The following is a 23,366-nucleotide window of genomic DNA, read 5'->3' on the forward strand; positions in this document are numbered from 1 at the left end:
CTTTCTCTTCATTCCACGTAATTCACTTCTGCAACGCATGCATTCAACAGATATTTAGGGTGCAGACATTGTTCCCAACATGTGGGATGCTTTGGAAAACAAGAGAGACAAGGTTCTGGAGCTCATGGAGCTTCTATCTAAGGGGGGTGGGCGTAAAGAGGCAATGAACAAATACGGACTGTTAACAACTCTGCAGACATCTAGTGCCCGGATCTTGGTGTCTAACACCCTTCTCCAATTAAAGGAACCGGCGCTCCTTGGAGAAATAGCTCATTCCAGGTCTGGGCAGGAAATATCTAAGAAGTCTGGAGCCCCTTGTGGTGCCAGAAAGTAGTAAGAGCTTAAATAAATAAATAAATAAACACCAACCACCAAAACCAAAACCCCACATTGATAAGAATATGTCAAAGCAGCACAGGGCCAGGAACAGTAAAACAAATCTAGTATTGGATTATAACCCAGAGTAAAAAATAAATATCCGTGAGTCCACGCTGATATAAATAAAAGTTGGGGTAAGTTGATAAATGGAGGAGAGAGACAAATCACCCTTGCAGAAGTATTCCAAATAACTTACATAGATACTCCACCCTAAAGGAGAGGGAGCCTATGTTCCCTGTCCCCAGGTGTGCACCGCACCTGGTGACATCCTTCCAAAGAGAACAGGATGGAAACAGGGAAAACAGAGTAACTCTACAGTAGAGGATACCCTCCCCCCTCCACCCACCACGACTTCAGCCAGGTCATCCCGGGCAACTTCACAAGTCATGCGGACAGGATGTAGCCTTAACATGATGTGACAAATGACACTTGACCCATGTGATTTTCCTCCCCAACCCGCTATCCAGCCTAATCATGAGAAAAAAAAAAAAATCAGGCAAGTTCCAGCAGTATGGATGAGCAGTGCTCCTCAAAACCACTGAGGTCATGAAAAACAAGGACAGTCTGAGAAGTGGCCACAGCCCTGAGGAGCCTAAGGAGACGCGACAACTAGTTGTACTGTGGGGTCCCGGATGAGAGCATGGAACGGAAAGATAATGGAGATCAGGTAAAAACTAAGAGAAACTGAATAAACAATGGACATTTGTTAATAATAATCTATCACGGGATGCCTGGGTAGCTCAGTGGTTGAGTGTCTGCCTTGGGCTCAGGTCATGATCCCAGGGTCCCGGGATCGAGTCCCATGTCGGGCTCCCTGCATGGAGCCTGCTTCTCCTCTGCCTATGCCTCTGCCTCTCTCTCTGTGTCTCTCATGAATAAATAAACAAAATCTTTTAAAAAATAATCTAACACTATTTATTCATTAATAATTCATTAACAGATTCTGCTAATGGAGGATGTTGATAAGCGGGGAACTGATATGCAGGGGCAGAGGGCAAGATGGGAACTCTGTGCTCCCTGCTCCATTTTTTTTCTGTAAATCTAAAATTATAAATCTAACAAGTAGATCTATTAAAAAAAAAAAAAAAAAAGGAGATCTGAAGGTGAGAGATGGAAGAAGTCAGAGACTCTCCTGCTGGCCCTGAATACACAAGCTTCCCGGAGTTTGGCAGCCACAGGGAACTGAATCCCACCAAAGAGGACCCCAGGCTCAGATGGGACCCCGGCCCCAGCAGACACCTCGACAGCAGTTTTGTTGCTTTAAGCTGCTAAAAAAAAAAAAAAAAATCAACCTAAACCAAAATACAACAAACATTTCAGAAAGTGGTGAGTGTGCCATATAAAGATGAATTAATTACAATGTAGACAGTGACAGGGTGGGCTTCATGAATTTGGGTGGCCAGGGAAGCCCTCTCTCAGGGTGACTTCTATTTGGGATCTGAGTCTGGGGAAGGAGCCAGCCAGGAGGCCCGGGGGAGTGGAGAGTACTACGAGCAAAGGCACCAACCAGGTCCAGGGCCTGGGAGTGAAGCTTCGGGTGCTCCAGGACAGAAAGGCAGCTGGTGTGGTTGGAGTGACGTGAGAGTCGGGGAGAGGAGAGAGCAAGGGGGCTGCCCGGGGGGTACTATGAGCCAGACTACACTGAGCTTCCACTACGGACGGAGTGTTTGGGTATCCCCAGGATTCTTCTGTTGAGATTCTAACTCTCCAGGTGATGGTACTAGGAGGAGGGGCCTTTGGGAGGTGATGAGGTCCCGAGGATGGTGTCCTCAGCCTCATAAGAGGCCCCGCAGGGCTCCCTGGCCCCTTCCACCACATGAGGACACAGCACGAGGGGGCCTGTCTGTGAACCAGAAAGTGGTTGCCACCAGTTGCAGAACATTCCAGTGTACTGCTCTTAGATGCGCCAGCCTCCAGGACCGGAAGACGCAAATTTCTGTTGTTTATCAGCCATCCCATCTCTGGCCTTTAGTCATAGGAGCCCAAGCTGGCGAGGACAGCTTCTAAAAAAGGCTGAAGAATTTGGATCTTATTTTCATTTTGACTAGAAGCCTCGGGAGTCCTGGTAGCAGACGAGTGACATAGCTGACTTGCAGATTTCAAAAAAAATGATGTTGACTCTGTGAAGGACTGCTGGCTGGTGCCGGGTGGAGTCGGGGCGCCCAGGAGCAGCCGAGACCAAGGCTTAGGCCCAGGCGGTGGCGGAGATGACGGGGGTCCTCCAGGAGCGTGTGGCCGGGGGTGCGGCGGGGCTGGATGCTCCCACTCGCTTTGTGGATCTGCATCCGTGCGGGGGCTCCGAGGCTCCCCAGCAAGGGAATTATAAGTAACTGCAGCGGCCCCATGCTCCCCCACCGCACCGTCCGTCCCCCGTGTCATGCTGTTCCCGAGCTTCTGAATACCACGGGTGATTCATCAAGACTCTCGTCTCTGGCAGTTGCTTGCACCCAACTGGTGCTGTGCCAGTCTGGGCTAGCTTGTCTCCTGGAGGCATCACCAAAGGGGAAAGGGGCTCCCACCCACCGCCCCCCAGCCTCGTGGCCCCACAAAGCTGCCCTGCTTCATTGATTGCCTCCTCGGGGTTGAGGGTTAATTAAACAGTTTGTCGCTGGTTACTTCACAAGGTACGGGGTACCCTCTATGTAACCCGGGAACTGGATAAATCTGGAACAGAGTAGTACACAGGATCAGCAGCCTCCCTCAGGCTGGGGCAGAGAACAGGTTGGTAATAGCACCTGCTGCTTGGTTTTCATTTTGGGTTTTTTTGTCAAGTGCAATTCCAGCCTTGGACTCTTGACTCCAGGCTTACCTTTTCTTGTCCTTGCAGCTCCTCCTTCTTCCATCCGCTCCCCACACCCCTGCCGGGCCAGCTCCAGCCCCGTTCCCCCTGCTGCTGTTGGTACCTACCCCCTGTGCCTGGAGCTTCACCTAATCCTCTGGGCGCCGCTCTGGGCTCAGACACAGGTGCCTGGCACGCCACTCTGGGTGAAAGCTAGGGCTCGGAGACCTTTTCAGGTCCCACTTGGCCATAAAGACCTGTAGTCTGGGGGACCACCTTGTTCCTGAGGTGGCCGTCACTGGAGCAGACCCTCTAAGCACTTAACAGGCCAACCTGAGAAGGTTAGCTTGTAGAGGACAAAGACCAGTCGGGTTCTGGGGGGATTCGGTGCTGACAAAGGGCATTCTATAGGTCAAAGCATCCTTTCAGGGTTGACACCTGGGCCTCTGAGTCACTCCCTCTGCTGGGCAGGGATGGGGGTTAGGACAGCTCCTGTTCCTGGGTGGGCTCCCTCTCCAGGCCTGAACTAAGCTAAATTCATGGGGTCAGCAGATGGCAGCTGCTCCAGGCATCTGGACTCCCATGGCTGTGTCTGGCCTCGTTGGAAAGGATACTAACTTGAGGAGGATGAGAGTGTTCTCACACCCTCTGGAGCTTCAGCTTCCCAAAACAGCCACTGTCCAAGAGATCAGCCCTTAGTGGCTTTGTCTTGTCTTTGTTCCTGTTAGAGCCTGGCCTGATGGTGACATGAGGTGTGTAGCCATCCTTTCTCTCCCTAGCCCCTTCTGGGATGGTACAGCCCTACTTGTGGACACAAGTAACCAAGCTCCAGGGGAGATGGAATGGGTTAACCCCAACCAGGACAGTGCCCCAGTCACCAAGAAATAGCTCTTAGAACAGCAACTTCTCCAAAGCTCTTCTTGATGCTAACATTTTATTGTCAACTATGATTTTGATGTTAAAAAAAAAAAATACAGTACATGTCCTAGAAAGCAGGTTTTGCTGAGCCCCTCAGTAACCAGGGCTTGGATAGGTCTGCGCAGTAATAACTGAAGTCCTGTTGTGGCATTTGGCTTTCTCCTGCTGCACAAGGCTTTGAGAAAGAGTCATAAGAGGTGGGGGAGGGGAGGGAAGGAAGAAAGCCAATCACGAGAGGTCGTGGCCAACTGGCTCATCCCTAGAAGCATAACATTTTGCCACCAGAGACAACTTTAAAGTTCAGCTATCCCACAGGCTCTCACCTCTGCCTGCATGTGAGGATCACCCCCCCAGAAGTTCTGCTGGGATTGCTCTGGGGTGAGCACCCAGCATCAGTATTTTTAAGAGCTCTTCAGGTGATTAGAGCGTGCAGTGACAGAAGCGTGGATGAAGCAAAAGGTGAGCCATGCCCTCACTCAGGCACCCTGTCGGGCAGGGCCTCTGATCCCCAATCAATCAAAGCTTTCAGACTGTCAACCCCAAAGCCCCAGGCATACTTGGCTGTGCGCAGGGCCCCAGGCCCCCTCCAGCCACCCTCATCTCCTTCCCACAGAGTTTCCACCCATGGTCTCAGGTGAGCAGAAAGTGACCCTGTCCCTACCCTGGTCACAGCTGTCAGCCCAGCCATGGTCACTCAGGTCTGGCTGGCTTATCGCCTGACCAAAGGTGTGTGATCTGCTGGAGAGGATAAATGGGCCAATCACATTCTTTCTCTATCTCTCTGGAACCTGGCATAAGCCACCCAGAAGGAAGCTGAAAGGTTCTGCAGACTTAGCACCTGGGCAGGCTGTGAGCCTTGCTTGGGGCCTGGAGAGAGGGGAGTGCCTGCAGGGAGCTGCAAACACCCTGAAAGGGCAGGAATGAAAGAGTGTCAGCTCCCAGAGCTCAAGGATTCCTACTCTGCCTGAGGCCTGTTTGCTCAGCCTTTCCCCCAGATTCCTGGGAGACCTTTCCAGAGCCTTAGAAAAGCCCATTCACTGGAGCCTTTCTCTGTATCACCAAAAGCGTCTTAGAGAGAATGATCACTACAAACAGAGCCACTCTGCTTTTATCTCTTTACATCTCAGGGTCCAGGGGAGATCTTGACTGGAAGGTGGACACAAAAGGTCTCCACTGTTGGCTAAAACACAGTGCGGAGGTCAGGGGCCGAGGCTGAGCCTTGCTTCACTGAGGACACGGGGCACAGACCAAGGACAGGGCAGGTCTTGTGGGCCTGTCTCTGAGGAAGACCAGTAGGAGGGGTGTAGGGACCGTTAGAGAACCCCCCTAGATACCCCATGACCACAGGTGTGGGACATCTGATTCTGGGGGCACAGGGTTGGGTAAGCTTGGGGCTCCCTGGGAACCTGGTCTTATCTCTGGCACAGAATGGCTATGCTTCAGGGGTATGACTGGGCCTTCTGTTGGGCCCCTGGAAGGATCCTACAATTCTCCCCCTCTCCTAACTGATAGCTCACTAGCCCCCAGACATCCCTTCCATGCACCCAGAGGGACAGCAGCCACCGTTCCCAAGGCTAGTCCACCCCTCCCATCTTAGGCACTTCCCAGGGGGGACCTGGCTGGCCAGAAGCATGTGGCGCCTCAAGTCTAAGGGACATGGTTTCCCCGTAGAGGACTCGCTTTCCCTTCTTCCCATACATACATCTAATTCCTGCTGTCTAAGCCCCGCTCCACCTCCACCGAGCTCCACACAGGGCACCAATCCACTTCTTGCAGAGGAGACCGTGAGGGGCAGACCCGATGGTGAGCTTCAGCTCTGGGCCGAGACATCAGGGGAGGGAGGTGCATGCAGAGTGTGGATCGAATTGACTTTCCATACACTGGAACCTATTCCTGCCTAGCCATACAATTCTCCGTATCTACAATCCCTTACAGGGACACGGGAGCAGTTTAGTGGCCATGACACCAGCAGAGAGTTACAGCAGATGGATATGAGAGAAGGTCTAGCCCTGTCCTACCACCCTGGGAGTGCCTTATTTGGAAAAGAGCATTTAGGATTCATAAATCAAGGGTAAGGATAGGCTTTTGAAAAGGAAACTGCCCAGGTAGCACCTGTTTCCCACCCCAAAGTCCAATATGTACATAAAACGCCAGAGCATTTTCTGAGTTTGTGCTTTCTAGGAGTCTGATGCCTCTCTCCGTGTCATTGCCACACAGTCTTTCCCATACCAGGCAATCAGACCCCCGAGAGTGAAGGGCCAGATCTTATTAGCCTTTAACCCCAGAAGCTGGCGCAGTGGCAGAGAGCTTTAGAGGAACTCAAAAAAAAATGTTTGATGAATGAATGAATGAGTATTCCCTAGCCATTCTCCCGGAATCCCAGAAACCAGGACCTTTGCCCTCGAATAGGCCCCCCTGAGCCCACGGCCTTACCTCCCATGAGGAAGAGAAGCCCTGCCACATACTGCATAAGGCCTCGGTCCCAGCAGCAGCCCAGCACGCCGATGATCCAGCCGAAGAGGATGATGGCCACCGCCATGCCCATGAAGCCGGCTGTCATCCTGCGCAGGTCTGTGGGGGAAGCATGGGGCGACAGTTAGCATCAGAACCTAGAACTCAGGGTCAAGGTACGTCCTGGCCCTGGGCAGAGGGGAGAGGATGGGACACTGCAGGAGCGGGAAGGCAACCTCCCCTTTCCAGACAGATCTGCACAACTGAGCTCCCTTTGTACAGGAGAGCCCCCGATGGTAGCTATCCTCAGGTGCAAAAAGCAGCCAGCACGGCTTGGTTTGTAAGCATAAGGAGAGATCATCACCGTAATTGGTGTCATTTCTTACGCACTTCCTTTGTGCCAGGTGCAGCCCTGTCCTTCCCAAGCATCTGGCTCAGCTGTCCGAGACGGGTCCCATCTTTATCCCGATTTGAAAAATGGAGTGAACTGCTGAAAGCCGTACAGCGAACAAGCAGCAGAACAGGGCATCAAGCCCAGATCTGCACGGCTCCTGGGCGCCAACCACAGCATCGTTCACTTCTCAGGGAGAAGTGGGCCTTTAGAGGAGGGCGGGCTCTTGGCCTCCTGGCTGCACCTCCCAAGAGCTCCCTCCCTTCCCTCCAGGGTTGACTGGGCTCCCCAGGAGGTCCAGTGTGAGGAGGAGGCTGCTGCGGTGTCTCCTTCCTCCCCCTCCAAGCCAGCTCCCAGGGGCTCAACTTCCCCTGCATGTGGGGTTGCAGGGCGGGGAACCACACTTCCTGCCCTTACACTGCACCCCTGCGCAGGCCTCTTCAGCCCCTAAGACCCAAATCAGCCCAGCCTTCTGGGCCTGGCCTTTCTCCACTCCTGGGTTCGCTGACCCCGCCATACAAAGCTGATGTGGGTCCAGGCATGAGAAGGGCTGAAAAAAGCAATATTTTTAGTGGAAGGGAGAGAGCAGAGCTGCTCTCACATCTCAGCCACCCTCACGCAACATCCTGCCCTAGGCTCTCTCCAGCGCCCTCTAGTGTGTGCCCCACCAGCCTCATGCTCCCTCCCTGGCGTCCAGCCATCTAACCTCCTGCTGGGCAACACCCTGGTCACTTGCCCTTGATTCCCTCCACCCTGCCCCAGCACCCACCAGCCTGAAGTTCCCTGTCCACCTCCGTGGTCTGTGCGGAGCCCATCTGCCAGCTCCAGTCCCAGTCCCGCCAATGGGACTCCAAACAGGAGCAAGCCACCTGCCCAGCCTCTGCACCCAGGGGGTTGCCAGGGCAGCCTGGAGGACCCCATGGGCACTCCCTGCTCTCAAAGGGAGAGACAGACAGTGAGGATACCTGACAGCAAACTCTATCCACATTCCATGCAAGCAAAGGAAAAATCTCCGCTCATCCCCCACTAATACGCAGCAGGTTTCTGCCCACCACGAGGGTGTCCCATCCCCTCTGTTCCTCTCCCACCCCAGTCACCACCGTTGGGAGTGACGGCGGATCCTGGCACGGTTAGGCTAGAGAACTCTCAGCCCTCTCCCCTCGGAAGAGGGACTCGGTCCACCCTCCTTGGCCTGACATGGGGGATGAGATGCTGGCAGCCCTCCACCCAGGGGGAGCTGGCTGGGGTGTGGGGAGACAGAGGCAGAGGACAGCGGCCGGGACAGGAGGCAGGACAGGCCCCTGTGGTGGAGGCCGAAAGCCATCCAGAGAGAGGTTCCTGCTCGATCTGTTCTCCTCTGTCCTCCCCTACCCGATCTGGGAGGCCTGCCCCAGCCAGGTAGGAGTGATACCCATTAGAGTCACTTATGGGAGCTGCCAGGGAGCTAATTATCGCGCCACACTCCACAGATGGCGCCTATCACCAATGTGTCCCAGGAAGCTTCCCGGAGGGGCGCCGCTCGCTCCATCACAGCACAGCGCTCACATGTGCACGCGCCCCCTGAGCCGGCTCCCTGCGTCCGTGCTCGGGCAACCCAGCCAGCTTGAAACAAAGAGGCACAGCCTCGCCAGGTGCAGAGGCACTTCTCATCCTGGGACCTAACTGCCTGGTCGTCCTGGCCCTCATCTCCCCACACTGCTTTTTCTGCTGCCACCTGTCTTAGCCCTTCTTCCTTTGCCACCACCCACAGTCCTTGGAGTGAGCCAGGCCCCAGCCCCCCCTGGTTGGTGAAGAGCCCGCCCTTTTGATGTGTGAGTCCATTTGACCCCTGGAAGTGTAGTCAAGGGCAAGGAGGCAGCGGGGAAGGAGAGGTCAGGGTATTTTTGGAGTAACGTAGGTTTATATCCCCTTAAACAGATCAGGAAATTTTGCTCTATGCCCCTGTGAGACCTCTGGCTCCCTTTACAGGGCAGGAGGGGCTTCTAAAATCTCGGCCTCTTTGGCAGCAGGAGAGAGGGACAATGCAGTTAAGATCACAGAGCCCCTCCCCTGCACTTGGCCTTGCTCATGGGTGGGCCTTCCTGGTCCTCAGGCTCTGCAGATCCACGGGAGCAAAGGTACTGCCTGGGGGATTAAGTGGACCACGTGTCCTATAAGGTGTGTCCCCGTGGGCCAGGAATGGACAAATAGGAGAAGGAAATGCAATTGGAGGAAGCAGGGACACGAAGAAGATAACTTCTCTTGCAGAAGTTCTGAGACAGGGGACCAGGTGTCCCAGGTCCGAGAGGGGCTGTGGCCCTCGAGCACAGATTAGGGGCACTTTGTCAGCAAAAGCTGAGTTGTTGATCTGGAAAGCAGGATGAAGACCAGAGGTCAGGCCTGAGTATTTTCACTGACTGAGGGTATTTTTACCACCACCCCGTGAGTCCAATTTGCAAGATCCAGAGAAGTCAAATAATTTATTGACAAACCAGTGACATAAAAGAAGAGTGAGTTGGGTGGGAAAATAAAATTAATAATGCAGCTAAAGACCTACTGGGTTGTCATGGTGATTGAACAGATGTATTGGGCATTTCTTCCTTCCAAATAAACTGAGAACTATAGTTCCGTGATTTTTTTTTTTTTTTCAAATATAGGCATCCACGAGGATGGGCAAATAGGACAAGAGACAACCCAGGACTGGGAGCAGCAAAGCTGGTGGATGGTGCACTTGGCTAGAGCCAAACTAGAGGCAGCAGTGGCAAAGGTGCAAACCAACCCACCGCATCCCCCAGAGGCTCATGAACAGGCACCCACAGGTTCCTCTGAATCAAGCAGTTGTTACCCAGAGGGCAGGAGCATAAATAACCAAGGTTTGGTAGAGTTGTCTGAGATGGAACTAGATCCCTTGATGCCTTCACCCAACTCCACAATGCTTGGGGACTCCCCTCCCTCGCCCTGGGGGGTACACTGGGGATATCTAGCACTGGCGGTTGACAAGCTAATTCCACAGAGACAATTAAGTGACCATTCACCTACAGAATGTTGGCTGCTTGCCCTTGGAACCCTAGCCTCCTTCTACTCGGCCCCCAGACACTATCTGGCCCCTGCCGTCCAGCCTGGGGACCAGGCAAAGCCTTTCCAGTGACGACCAGCACAAGAGGCAAGACCTAGACACCCAGCATTGGGGGAGTCCCACAAGCAGCCCCTCTGACCGCTCTACAATGGACCTTCCCATTGACAAGCCCTCCACCCACTCAGTGCTTCCAGGCAGCGCTTTGGCGCAGCCCCCTGACAAGCCAGTACCAGCACGTATCTATAACCTGGGAGCAAAAGAACCTGAAGAAACAAGCCACGGAGAGAGGAGGCAATAATTCAAAATTATTATTAATATTCCCAGAGAGGGCACAAAACATATTTTGCCTCCATGAAATAAGAACAGGAGTCTACTGAAAACATCTGGAGAATAAAACCAACTCCTTAAAATAGCAGAATCAAAGTCACTGAAATTTATAGCATCAAATCGATTCTAATTCATGTATTAACAGTGCTATCATGTTCCTGAAGAGAGATGTAAGGGAGCTTACAAATCACACATGGTGTAACAGGATAAAAATAATTAATGGGAAAGGAAGGGAACAGAAAATAAAGGGAAAAAGCAGCTGGATCTCACATGCAGGCAGGAGGTCCTTAGGTAGGAAATGACACTCTTGTACCTGAATTGAAAGGCAATACACATGATTTCCATTGTCATGGAATCTTTGTTTCCCGGTTGCACTTGAGTGAATCTGAAGGGCCACTCTGCCCGTAGAATGAGCCGGGTGCACACAGCCCCATTTCCTGCCCATCTGCAGTGCCCTGTGTGCCTATTTTATCTCCTGAAGAGTAAGAGGGTTCCTGTTTCACTGTGACTGCTCACAATGCCCACACCAGTGCTCTGCACCCAGGGACTTACACAGCTTGTCTCTCGTTCCCCATTTCTTCCTGCCTTTTTAGAAAAGAAAGAAAAGGGGACCAGCCTTACTCAAGTATTTGAAGCCCTGTTTGAATATTATGTAGGATTGGCCTATGAATAATCCCCTTAGAAAGAACCCGGGATGATGAGCTGAACTCTGCAGGCCAAAGCTGAGATAGAGAAAAATCTCATGAATCCTGTTGGGTGGGAGCCCATCGTCTGTATTCCATGACCCAGATGCTTAACATTCTAAGTTTTGAGACGAGAAAGGTGCATTCTCAACTTTTCAGAAAAAGAATGTAGTTCAGCACAGTGGAAAGAGTGTGCAAAAGGGGGTAATGAGGGAGGGTGGAGGAGGAAAGGCAAGGGGAACCATTGAATAGAACCAGAAAAGGCAGTTCTCCCTCACAGAAAACTTTTGATTTTGAAGTTTACACTCCTATTAACATTTAAATTGAAAGGTATTGCTTTGCAACTCTACACGGGAAACCAGGATATCTGCATTTAAATAAATACCACTTAGAGAAGGAAAATACATATGGGCTCTGAATATCTTTCTATTTGCTCTTTTAAGACCTTGCACAGAAAAATGATGATTGTAATTTTTTTTTCTCATAAAAAAAAATCCCCCAAATCACAAAAAAATGGTGAGGGTAAGTATGTGTTAGACCCTTCTGGGATGGTACCCAGTGGAGACGGGGAGAGGACACTTTATTAATGGCCCAAGGGCCAACGTGGGGAGTGACCAGCAAGGCCACATGGGGGCACGTCTGGGTTAAACTCAAGCTCTCCCTCTACATGAAATGAGCATATCACCCCTGCCACGACGGTGGAAGACTGTAGGCTGCCCTTGGAGCTGGACATTCATTCATGGATTCATCAGTCCCTTGGGGTTCAAGGTCACAGGAACTGGAAGATAGAACAAGATAGCAAGGCCAGAACTCCAGTACTTTCGCCCCAAGGGGTCAGTCTGCAATGAACATGCCAGCCGTGGGATATGGTATTAACTCAAGACAAATGGATTTAAATGAGAAGGAATATTCCAGGGCCCATTTATGGGCACACCAACTGGGGGTCTGGTTCTGGGTAACCATACAGAGATTTGACAGTTGAGAATGGAAGCACGGATTATGGTCCTGCCCCATACTGGCCACGTGAACTTGAGCAAGTGAGTCCATCTCTCGGGATCTGGGGTCTCTGCCCTTGTGAGCAGAGGTTCTGACACTACTTGCTTCAAAGGGTTATTAAAAGGATTAAGTCAGTTAATAGGTGTAAACTTCTTACAACAGTCCCTGGCACAAAGCTGGAGCTACACACAGCATTATGGATAGAAATGGAAGTCACTTAGAGTCACTCTCTTTTTCATGCTCCCTGTCTTGTTCATTTGCTGTCTGTAAGCACAAAAGGGGCTGGGCAACAAGTCGGGGTTAGCCCCTAATTAAAGACTGGGCACCCAGAGGAACAGCCTTCTGGAATCTGTTCTTATGCCTCTCAGGTACCTAGAGAAGCCAACATGAAGGCTTTATGTTCTCTTCATTAATACTGAGATGCATCCAGCCCGGAGTGTCGATGCTTCCTATCCTCCGTGGACCAACCAGCTGGAGGCTGCAGCAGCTCGCAGCAGAGGGGCTGGTGGCCACGGAGGCTATCAGAACCCGGGGCTCTTGCAGTGAGCACCGCATTGGCTGGAAGGGAGAAAGACACACAGGCAGGACCCCAACTCTGCTGTGAGGGCTCCCGTGACAGTTAATTAAAATTGAAACAGAGAAGTAGCTAATGGGAGACGTTGCCTACAGCTTTCTTATAGAGGGTAAGTTGGTTCAGCATAATGTAGTTATATTTAAAAAGTTATTTTTATGTGAAAACAAACAAAATAGCTCTTAGGTCTGCCTGATTGGGTTTGATTCCTGAAAGGTCCTTCAGACCTCCATCTTTCTCTAAGCACCCCCCCAGGCTCCGGTCATAGCGGACTGAGATCCCCCCTCTTTCCTGGTGGGCACTGTGCTCCCTGCTGACATGGCTGCCCACCCGCTCCACGGGGCAGGCTTCTCATCATCCTTCAAGGCCTGACAAGTCAACATCTGGGAGGCTTCCCAGGCATGTTACTAGACACTGGTGTCCAGTGCCCAGGCTCCTCCAGCACTTCTCACATATCTTAGGGTAATCACTCAGGTCTCCCCCCCTGCAGTAAATGCAAGCTTGTTCAGGGCTGTGGTCATGTCCGGGTTTTTCTTTTGTCCTTCCCATCTCTGGTGGGGATGTCATTGCCTGACATAAGCAGGTGCTCGATAAATGTTTGCTAAATGAGCTCACCGTCCCATCCTGAAACAGTTACTAAAACTGTGTGCACCATGGAATAAGGCAGGGTGAGGGGGACGTCCCCGCCCCATTCAACACCCTGCAGTGACTCAGCTGTCCTGGTGACTTGTAGCCAATGTCTCTCTCCTCTGATCTGATTTTATTTTTGAAAGCCAATAGTAACTACCACTTAACAATCCAATATACTTGTTTATTGTGTACAAACAAAACATCTGTGTAGGTCCAGGTTCCAGATCACATAAAGCCATGCAGCCTGGGGGCTCCTTACCACAAAGTTTAATGTTATAATGCCCATCAGATCGTGAACATGATGTCCCACAGATTATAAACCCAACAGACCTTTCTGCACTGCCCTCCTAAGTCAGGAAGAGACCATCGGGGGAAAGATAGATGTTGTAGAACCAAGAAGTGAAACGTTTCTGGGTCAGAAGACAGGCTTGCTTGAGCTTCTCTGTCCTCATCCCTACCTCCGGATTCGAGAGCTGCCATAAATAGGGATATTATGTGATGCCTCCGTACAAATCACATCCATTGTCAAAACAATGGAAGGCAAATTGCAGAATGTGTACTTGCCTGATGAGCTAGGTCAGCAGCTAAACCAAGTGCCTGGAAGGAAGGAAGAAGGAAAGAAAAGCCCAGAAGTAAGAAGCAGAGTTCCCAACCAAACAAATCACAAGACTCCCTTCTCCCTGTAGCCCCACTGCTATACCACCAGCAGAAACCATGAAGGGAATCACAAAAAGGAACCCCAACTTAGCCAACCAGACACACCTGGGGAGACCCTGTTCAGCACCTGGCCCTCTGTTCCTAGGGTCTTCCTACTGGGAGAGAGGAACGAGACCAGTACAATCCAACATTCCATCTTGAGACACTCCCAGGTCTTCTCCTCTGTATCATGTGTCACTGATAGCTGCTCTGAGTGCACAGTACAGAAATCAGGGTGGCTTGGCATGCATGTGTCCCCGGTGAGCCCCCCCCAAAAAAAACAATCAGAAGATGCAAGCTTTATTTATTTTTTTAAAATTTTTTATTATTATTTATTTATGATAGTCACAGAGAGAGAGAGAGAAAGGCAGAGACACAGGTAGAGGGAGAAGCAGGCTCCATGCACCGGGAGCCTGACGTGGGATTCGATCCCGGGTCTCCAGGATTGCGCCCTGGGCCAAAGGCAGGCGCCGAACTGCTGCGCCACCCAGGGATCCCCCAAGATGCAAGCTTTAAAGCACACAGGCACCTTGCAGGGTGCTCTCTTTCCAGAAAAATGCTGTGGGTGTCAGAGAATGGGCTGATGACAAAGAATCTGAAAAGCCTAGGGAAGGGGAAGATAAATAGGCTCCAACATTTATTGTGACTATTGTGACTATTTACTATGGGCTGTCATCGTGTTGGGTAATTTCCACAGATGTGTCCATAAGCCTCTGAATGGCTCTGTAATGTAGACATTATTTTTCTCCTTTTGTTGACTTAGACATTGAGACAAGGGAATTTCAGCCAGTGACCTAGGGACCAAGGTCACCAGATAGTAAGAGGCAGGTCTGGGAAAGGGCCTCGGCTCACCCATGCCCTCTCCATTGCTCAGACCTTTCCAGACTTGGTGCCACTTCAGACCCCAGAAGAGAATTTAACATTTGGTAGAATGTAATGGAAGAACTTGATTTGGCTATTGCAGTAATTCTTTTGAGGAAGGCCAATGACAAGGGAAAGCTCATAATAGACTATTGTGATATAGATATAGATATGATACAGACTATCACTACGGGCCCACTTACTCCAGATGACCCCTACAGCGCAGGTGTATATATGTGTGTCGAGCACTGGTGTGGGAAGAACAAGGCAGAGGCACACCAGGTGTTAACAGGGAGCATTTTTGTAAGTCTGCAACCTCTTCGGGAGCTTCCTGGGAGAAATCTGAAACTGAGCCCCAGGTATAGAGGGTGGAGAGAGACAGAGGAGAGGCAGGCCACTCCATGTTGGTAGCTGGTGGGTTTAATAAGCAAAGGGAGCCTACTTACAAGGCTTGTCTTGGGCACCACAGGATGAGCACACCTCCACACCTGCCCACCAAGTCTTAAAAGTTCACATAGAGGCTTTAACTGGGTTCAGTCACACATACCATCCAGAGGGTCTCCATACTATATCATTATCTCAAGGCTGTGCCCTTGGGGCAGCCTCTGGGAGCAGGAAAGGGGATCAGAATCCACAGTCCAAGGACAGGGAATGGATCAGAAGCCTCTGAGGGCCACAGTCCAGCCTACTGGTCAACCAAGGGTCATGTCCTCTCAATGACCTCCCCAACGCATTCTGGGGTGTGATATTTTGGATTCTGTTTGTTCTTTTCTATAACAGGAAGGTGTCCTTTAACAATCAGATTTTGAATTCTTTAGAAGATTTGAGCTTTACTGTTTTTAAAGTTCTCTCTCTTTTTTTTTTTTTTTAAGATTTTATTTATTCATGAGAGACACAGAGACACACACAGAGAGAGAGAGGCAGAGACACAGGCAGAGGGAGAAGCAGGCCCATGCAGGGAGCCCGATGTGGGACTCGATCCTGGGTCTCCAGGATCAGGCCCTGGGCTGAAGGTGGTACTAAACCACTGAGCCACCCGGGGATCCCTGTTTTTAGCAACCTAGTATCTGAACTGTGACAAAAGGTGGTGATACCCATCCAGCCTGGCCACAGATTCCTCCTGACTGCCTTTTCAAAGACATACATACAAAATAATTTCTTGTTTCTCTTTTAGCAGTGAAAGCCAAAGACCTGCCTAATAGTGCGCACCATGGAAACATTTGCCATTGGAGGACAGAGCCTCCTCTACCCAGCAGCTCCAGCGCAGACCAGACTGAGCTGATTGTCAGGAATGGGCTCTAAACAGTCATTGCCCCCAGTGGAGCTACCCCAGAACCTCCAATAACTCCCAGAGATGTCTACAGCTATCTCCTTACCTTAAACTATCCCTTCAACCATTGAGATCTCCATTAACAAAGCGTAGCAGGATCTATTTGAACAGCATGATAGCATAAAAAACAAACACTGAATGTTATATTAGAAGACCTGCATTTGAGTCTTTGTTCTCTACGCTGGCTGTATGCATTGGATGAGTCCCAGATACACTCTTGCTTCCGAGGCCTCACAGCTGAGAACAACACGGGATGAGCCCCCCTCTCTCCATCTTCCAAAGTATGGTAGCCACCAGCCACGTCGTGGGTACTTGAAATTGCTGCTGAGTCCTTGCACTGAGACATGTGTAAGTGGAAAGTACACACCAGCTGTCAAAGACTCAGTGTGAATTTTCACCAAATATTGCAGTAACAATTTTTTTTTTACTGATTACATGTTGATATATGGGCTAGATAAGATGTTATTAAGATTAATTTTATTTGTTTCTTATTAGGCATTCAATGTGGCTAAAAGAAGATTTAAAATTAGATGTGTGGTTTGCAGCCTATTTCTATGGGACAGCACTGTTCTAAGAAGAGGTGTTAAGTCCTCATGCTAAATGTGATACAAGGGGCCCCGAGCTACTTCGGCAACCTGTAGTGCATTTGGCAACTATGGTTTGCATATAGCAGGAGGTGTCTCCCTGCTTTCCCATTCCTCCACCAGCACCACTTTAAGCTGAGGAAAGGCCCCTTGGGAGTAATATTGGGAGAGCTGCACACGGATACCCTAGAGACTGGGTGATGGTAGCTACATGTGGCCTGAGAAAATGAGGCAAGAACCTGGTTAAGAGCTATCTTTGGCCAGAGTGATGACAAAACCATGCACCTAGAGTTTGGCTGCGGAAGGATCCTGTGCTTTCTTCATGGGCCACATGAATGTTGATGAAGAACGAAGGTGTCCTTGAAAAGACTCCATTTAAGAATTTTGCCTGTAGGGGTGTGATGACCACAACAGGAAGGGGCTCCATGGTGGGATGGCACCAAATATGGGGGCTGAGGATGGAGTGGGACCAGGTCAGCTGGAAGGCACAGGCCTGCATTAGGAAGCAAAGGTGGGTGTCAACTCCACAAAACTCCTCCAAAGGAATCACCAAAGCACCTGACAGAAGATAGAGCCAGAGCCTGAGCCCTGCTGCGTGCAGGGACCCGACTCAGAGAGCAATCGCACCAGGTGCCGGGCCCTGTGCATGGCCTCCCTGGCCTCCCAACCCTACAGGAGGCAGAACTCGTAGGGCACAGGGACAGCAGGTGGGACAATGAGGATAAAAGACTGACAGATCTCTCCGCTCACTGCAGGTTTCCAAGAGCCAGGCAAACCCAAGCTAGGAAAGGGGGAAGATTTCAGTGAGACACAAGTCTCAAAGTCTGCTCTCAGCTCTGACTTGCAGTTGAACATCTGCAATGAAAGTTTACTAATACCTGAAAGCTAACCCCCAAATCTGCGCCGTCTCCCACAGACGTCATCTCAGAATGGGGATGGGAGATCAGATGGGAGGACCTTAGAAGGTTACAGTAAGGGCAACCCGGGTGGCTCAGTGATTTAGCACCACCTTTGGCCCAGGGCATGATCCTGGGTCCCGGGATGGAGTCCCACGTCAGCCTCCCTGCATGGAGCCTGCTTCTCCCTCTGCCTGTGTCTCTGCCTCTCTCTGTGTTTCTCAATAAATAAATAATAATAAAAGAAAAGAAGTTTACAGTAAGAAAAAGATCAACTTGTAGGGCTGCCTTTTCAGTAAAATGGTTAGAGATGGCTTCATACAAGTCGTATCTGCGCCATGCATGATAATAAAAGAAGCATTTTTTTAATATGCCAAGCATGTCCTGAGCCCTTCCTATACATTACCACATTTAATATTCCCAACAAGTTGATGAGTCTATCATTCTCCTTTCACTGATCAGATAAAAGTAACTTGCCCTAAGCCTGGCAGTTTAGGAGTAGGAGATTCCAAAACTCAGGCTCTAAATCACTGTGCCCTACAGCCTCCCAGATTCGCTGATCAACTGAGATCTGTCATAGCCTTTTGTAAACCATAAAGTGCTACCACAAATACCAGTGATCATTTATGTTCATTGCCAGGCTACAAGGCAGACAAACAGACACAACAGACCCAGTGGACATGACTGGTGTCATCCACTGTGTACATAGCAGGCTCAGGGCATACCAGGTATGACAAATAAAATGGGAAATATAAGACCAGCAACTTTTCTCACCCCCTGAAAAATCTTTAAAAAAAAAAAAATCTTTAAATTTGCAATGCTGGGCAAGTTTATTTTCTAATTTGTAAGTATGATAAAGGGGCCCAAGGGATGTGTGCTTGCCTCCGTCCACATACAAGCAAAGAGGTTTCCCGAAGCCTAGGGGCACAGGGTGGCAGGAGGTGGCAGTGGGGCAGAAAACAGGGTGGGAGTAGCAAGAACTGAGGAAGAGTGGTGAGTACTTCCCTGGGAGTGGGAGCTGACCTTTGATCCTGTCCAGTAGTTCACTACTTCAGGTAAGTCACATTATTTCTGCATTCACCTGTCTGCTTTCTGAAATGGAGGTGGTAATACCTTTCCTGCCTGGGGCTCTGGGAGTAGGATGATTCCGCTGCTCCAGCAGGTGTGCTTCTGAGCCTCCTTTTTGCAATATATCAGCCTGCCCTTATCTCAAGAGATAGAGCACAACTCAAAAATAGTGTTATTAAAACAATAATAATAATAATACGCAAGTGATGAATTATTGAACACTGCATAGGAAACCAAGTATGTAGTATACGTTGGCTAATTTAATTTAAATAAAAAACAACAGGGGCACCTGGGTAGCTCAGTGGTTGACTGTCTGCCTTGGGCTCAGGTCATAATCCCAGGGTCCTGGGATCAAGTCCCACATTGGGCTCCATGCAGAGAGCCTGCTTCTCCCTCTGCCTATGTCTCTGTCTCACTCTCTGTCTCTCATGAATAAATAAATATAATATTTTAAAAAAAACACAAAAACCCTAATAATAATATATAATACTACCTACACAACCATGAAATCATTTTTGAGGAGTGAATAATCTTAAATCAAATCAATGATATGGGTTGTGCACCTCCCACAGGCTGGAAGTCACTGTGTATAAGACAGCAGAGCCTCCTCCCCATACTGTGGTTCTCTTCCCTTAAGCGGATGCTTGATAGTGGCCAGGAACAAGTGAGTGGACTTGGTTGACCTCTCCTTTCCCCTCACGCCTTCCTCTGTGGTTCTCCTGACTTGTTTTTGGAGGCTGAGACCCAGGCTTCTTTGGCGGATGGTTAAAGCTCATTCAAATAAAGGCCTTGCCAAGAAAAGGTATTCTGGAGAATAAAAACTAAAGTTATATCCTACCTACCACTTGAAAATAATTCCATCAAAGGAAAGTCTCTCTTTGGGATCATCCCATATGCATTTATTTATTCATTCAATGTATTTTTTTAAAGATTTTATTTATTCATGAGAGACACAGAGAGAGACAGAGACACAGGCAGAGGGAGAAGCAGGCTCCTGGTGGGGAGCCTAAAGTGGGACTCAATCCCAGGACCCTAGGATCACAACCTGAGCCAAGCCAAGATGTTCAGCCACTGAGTCACCCAGGCGCCCCTCATTCAATGCATTTTTACCAAGCAGCTGCTACAAGTGACAACAAAACTGATTTGAGTCACCAAAACTGAGTCCCTGGCTTCATGACATCTTCTTTCCAGGGAGAAAGACAAGCTTTATAACATAGACATGAACATATATATTCAGGTCACAAGACAAACTAGACACCTATACACAAACCCATGTGTCTACATGACAAAGATAAATGCTATGACAAAAAATAAAGCAGATAAAGGGGGACAAGATGCAGTGGGGTGCAGGTGGGGCTTGTTTAACACATAGAGATGAGGAGAGCTCTCTTAAGAATGTGACATTTAGGGGCACCTGGGTGGCTCAGTGGTTGAGTATCTGTCTTTGGCTCAGGTTGTGATCTCGGGGTCCTGGGATTCAGTCCCATGTCGGGCTCCCTGTAGGGAGCCTGCTTCTCCCTCTGCCTGTGTCTCTGTCCCTCTCTCTGTGTCTTTCATGAATAAATAAATGAAATCTTAAAAAATAAAAAACAAAGAATGTGACATTTAAGCAGACACTCGAAGAAGCGAAGCAATGGACAGGTGAGTAGCTGGAAGAAAGGCATTCCAGGAAGAGGGAACAGCTGGAGGAAAGCTGCTAAGGCAGGAATCTGTTCACCACATTTGAGGAAAAATAAGACCTCATCTTCTATACAGGGCCTATTTAATATTCTTCTATTCACAATTATAACAGCACACTGACTTAGAACCACCATGATAAGTCTTGGTGACCACTTGAAAATAAAGAAGTACGCTCTATAACCAAGTTCTCTTAGAACTTAGAAAAAAAAAAGTGGCAGAGTTGGTTGATAGAAATTAGTGGTTGAGTGTGAGAGGCACAGAGAGGGGTGAGTTGCTGGCAATTTCCAGGCTCCTGACTTGGATGATAGGAAATGGTGATGCTATTGACCATGATACAGAATAAAAGAAAAGGTGGGGTGCCTGGGTGGCTCATTTGGTTAAGCATCCAACCCTTGCTTTCATGAGCTCAGGGTCATAAGATCGAGCCCTGTGATGGGATCTGTGCTCAGTGGGGAGTCTGCTTGGGATTCTCTCCCTCTCCTTCTGCCCCTCCTCTGCTCTCTCCCTCAAATAAATAAATAAATCTTAAAAGAAAAAAAGAACAAAGGAAAAGGCATAGAGTATTGCTTTTCTGAGTGGACTTACTTCTATTTCCTTTTTTATTTTTTGGAGGGGGGGCAGGAGGAAGGATGGGGAGGACAGATCTCGGAAGAGAAGGATGTGATGATCAGTTTGTCAAATACCTAGAAGACATGTAACTGGAAATGTCCATTATGGCACCAGAGATATGGTTCTCGTGCCTGGGAAAGCGATTACTACTTGAGGTGGGAAGCTGCAGGACTGAATGCCTGCTCTCTCAGGGTAGGTGTATAAAACTGAGAGGAAGGCTAAGGATAGAATTTGAACACCAATATTTAAGGGCTGAGAAGAGGGAGAGAAGGAGGAGCATGGATGGTCTAACAGAGTCAGGCAAAATTCAGCATGAGAGGTGTCAGCGGAGTGAAAGGAAGAGAGTTTCAATGACCCTCATGTCGTTGAGATCAAATAAGACATAATGTCATAAAACATTCAGCAAAGATTTGCTGAGCGCCTACTGTGTGCCAGGCATTGTGCTAGCAACAGGGAGCACGGTAGATCATAAAACCGGCATGGTCTGTCCCACGTGGAGCTTACCAGATTCATAACTAGGTCTCTCCTGATCTTGGCAAACGCTCTTTAACGGATGTCAGTCTCGCTGAGTTACTAGGAATGAATGGGAGATAAGGAATAAAAGTCACTTAGCTACTGTGCTTTCAAGTACGCTGACTGTAGAGAAGAGGAGGGAGACGGAGTGACAGGGTGGAACACAGAGTGAGGACTTTTCTTTTGTTGAAATATGCAAGATTGAGTCTATTTCTATGCAGAGGAGGATGAATTAGCAGAGGGAATAAGACTGAAGATCCTGGAGACAACACTCTTTCACACACTCTGCATTTTCTCCAAATCCAAGTCAGAGCCACACACACTCAAGATAAAGTCCCTGATCCCACTGGACAAATGCGGGCAGCACAGCCGGGTGCTGAAAGCTCTGAATATGGGGGTCAGACTCTCTGGGCTTCAACCCTATGACCTTACTGTCCCTGTGCCTCAGTTTCCTTTTCCATAAGCAGGGATAAGAAGCGTACCAACCTCAAAGATGGTTTTGAGAATTATATTTGTATATGACCTTGAGGTTGGCACAAAGTGCATGCCAATAAATGCCCAGAAAGTAAGGCCTGGAAACAGATACACCTTATACACTTAAACCTACACAATGCACGTGCAATGGAAGGGGCAGAGAAACAAGGTAGAGGGGAGGAGGGTTAGAAAGAGGGTGAGTATCAGTGAGAGACACCTTCCCTTTCCACAGTCCCTCAGGGCTCAGTTCAGACCCCATCTTCTTGAGTACTTCCATCCAGAACCACCTGTTCCGTAGGAAGGGCCCATCACGTAGCACACCTATGGGCAGGACCTCTCACTTACTGGACGCTTATTCATTCGCCGACTCACTTATTTGGCCCTCACTTGGGCAGCTCCATGTTTTATCCAGGAATTGTTTTACAAAGATGGGTAAGACACCAGCCCCTCCCTCAAGAAGGCTGCTGGCCCATAAACCCTTGGATTTTTTCTCCCCCTGTCTGCCATGTCTCATAGAGTCATTCAACCACTTGGAAAAACGAGACAGCATTACTTCTCTTTGTCTCTTACAACATCTAATACATAGGAAGAGTTCTTTAGAGGAGTTCTAAAGCTCCACAGAATGAAGGAATGAATCTATTCCATTCGGTAAATACACATAGGAGTAGGAGCCCACGGTGTCTCTCCTGGAAGATGAGTTAGCAAGAGGGAGAGGCACCGATCTTTATCCGTCACTTATGTGCCAGGCACTGTTGACAGTATACAACTCACTTAGAGCCAGTCAATGAGAAAGCCTTTTCTATTGGTTTTGTTGAAAAGTGATGCCTAATGGCTTCACTTTTATGTTTTCAAATGTTTTCCATTTTGTGTGGTTTGCTTTCTAGGCTTGAAGCGTCTCATGTGACTGGAAACATTTTTCATGCTTCATGTGTAGTCTGTCACTTTTGAGTTTTGCCAGTGTTTGGCTGGTGGGTCTTTTGTTAAGTAAATGCTTGTTATGTACTTTGTGTCTGCTTCGATAAGAGACAAGCATGCCCACCCCTTGGCCCCATGTGTGCCTTTCCCTCCCTCCAACCTCATACATTGTCTTTGTTCTGAAGCAGGCCCTCGGAGCCTCTTCCAGCAAGGTGCTCACTAATGAGGCCAGGATCATTGGCAGTATGTGAAAACTCAGAATAAAATGGGAAACATTGGGTAAAAACTTTGTCTTGGTTCTCCCAGAGGAGTTAGCGTTTGATTTATTTCTGAGTTAGAAAAAAAATAAATAAATGGATCATGGCTGTTTTTTTTTTAAGCATGATGGGTAAAATATTTAAGGCAAGATGTTTATCTCTTGACACCTAGCTTTCCCACTTCTTAAATGATTACTGTAGGAAAAGTAGCCAAGTTGTTTATCCAACACTAGCTCATCAGGTCTTTGCACTTCCCATGTCTTCACCCCCAGCAACAGAACAAATCTTAAGTTAAAGATTCTTT

At 49.2% G+C, this 23,366-nt stretch overlaps 1 protein-coding gene across 1 annotated transcript in view; it reads right to left on the bottom strand.

Moving 5' to 3' along the window:
* TMEM178B (transmembrane protein 178B) overlaps positions 1 to 23,366 on the bottom strand; it is a 342,516-nt gene that overhangs the window by 35,880 nt on the left and 283,270 nt on the right. Inside the window, exon 3 of the mRNA XM_072762859.1 lies at positions 6,509 to 6,646. Coding sequence (XP_072618960.1) covers positions 6,509 to 6,646 — 138 coding nt within the window. The remainder of the gene's footprint in view (positions 1 to 6,508; positions 6,647 to 23,366) is intronic.

Source organism: Vulpes vulpes, chromosome 7 (genome assembly GCF_048418805.1).
Source record: "Vulpes vulpes isolate BD-2025 chromosome 7, VulVul3, whole genome shotgun sequence".
In the NCBI taxonomy this organism is placed as follows: Eukaryota; Metazoa; Chordata; class Mammalia; order Carnivora; family Canidae; genus Vulpes; species Vulpes vulpes.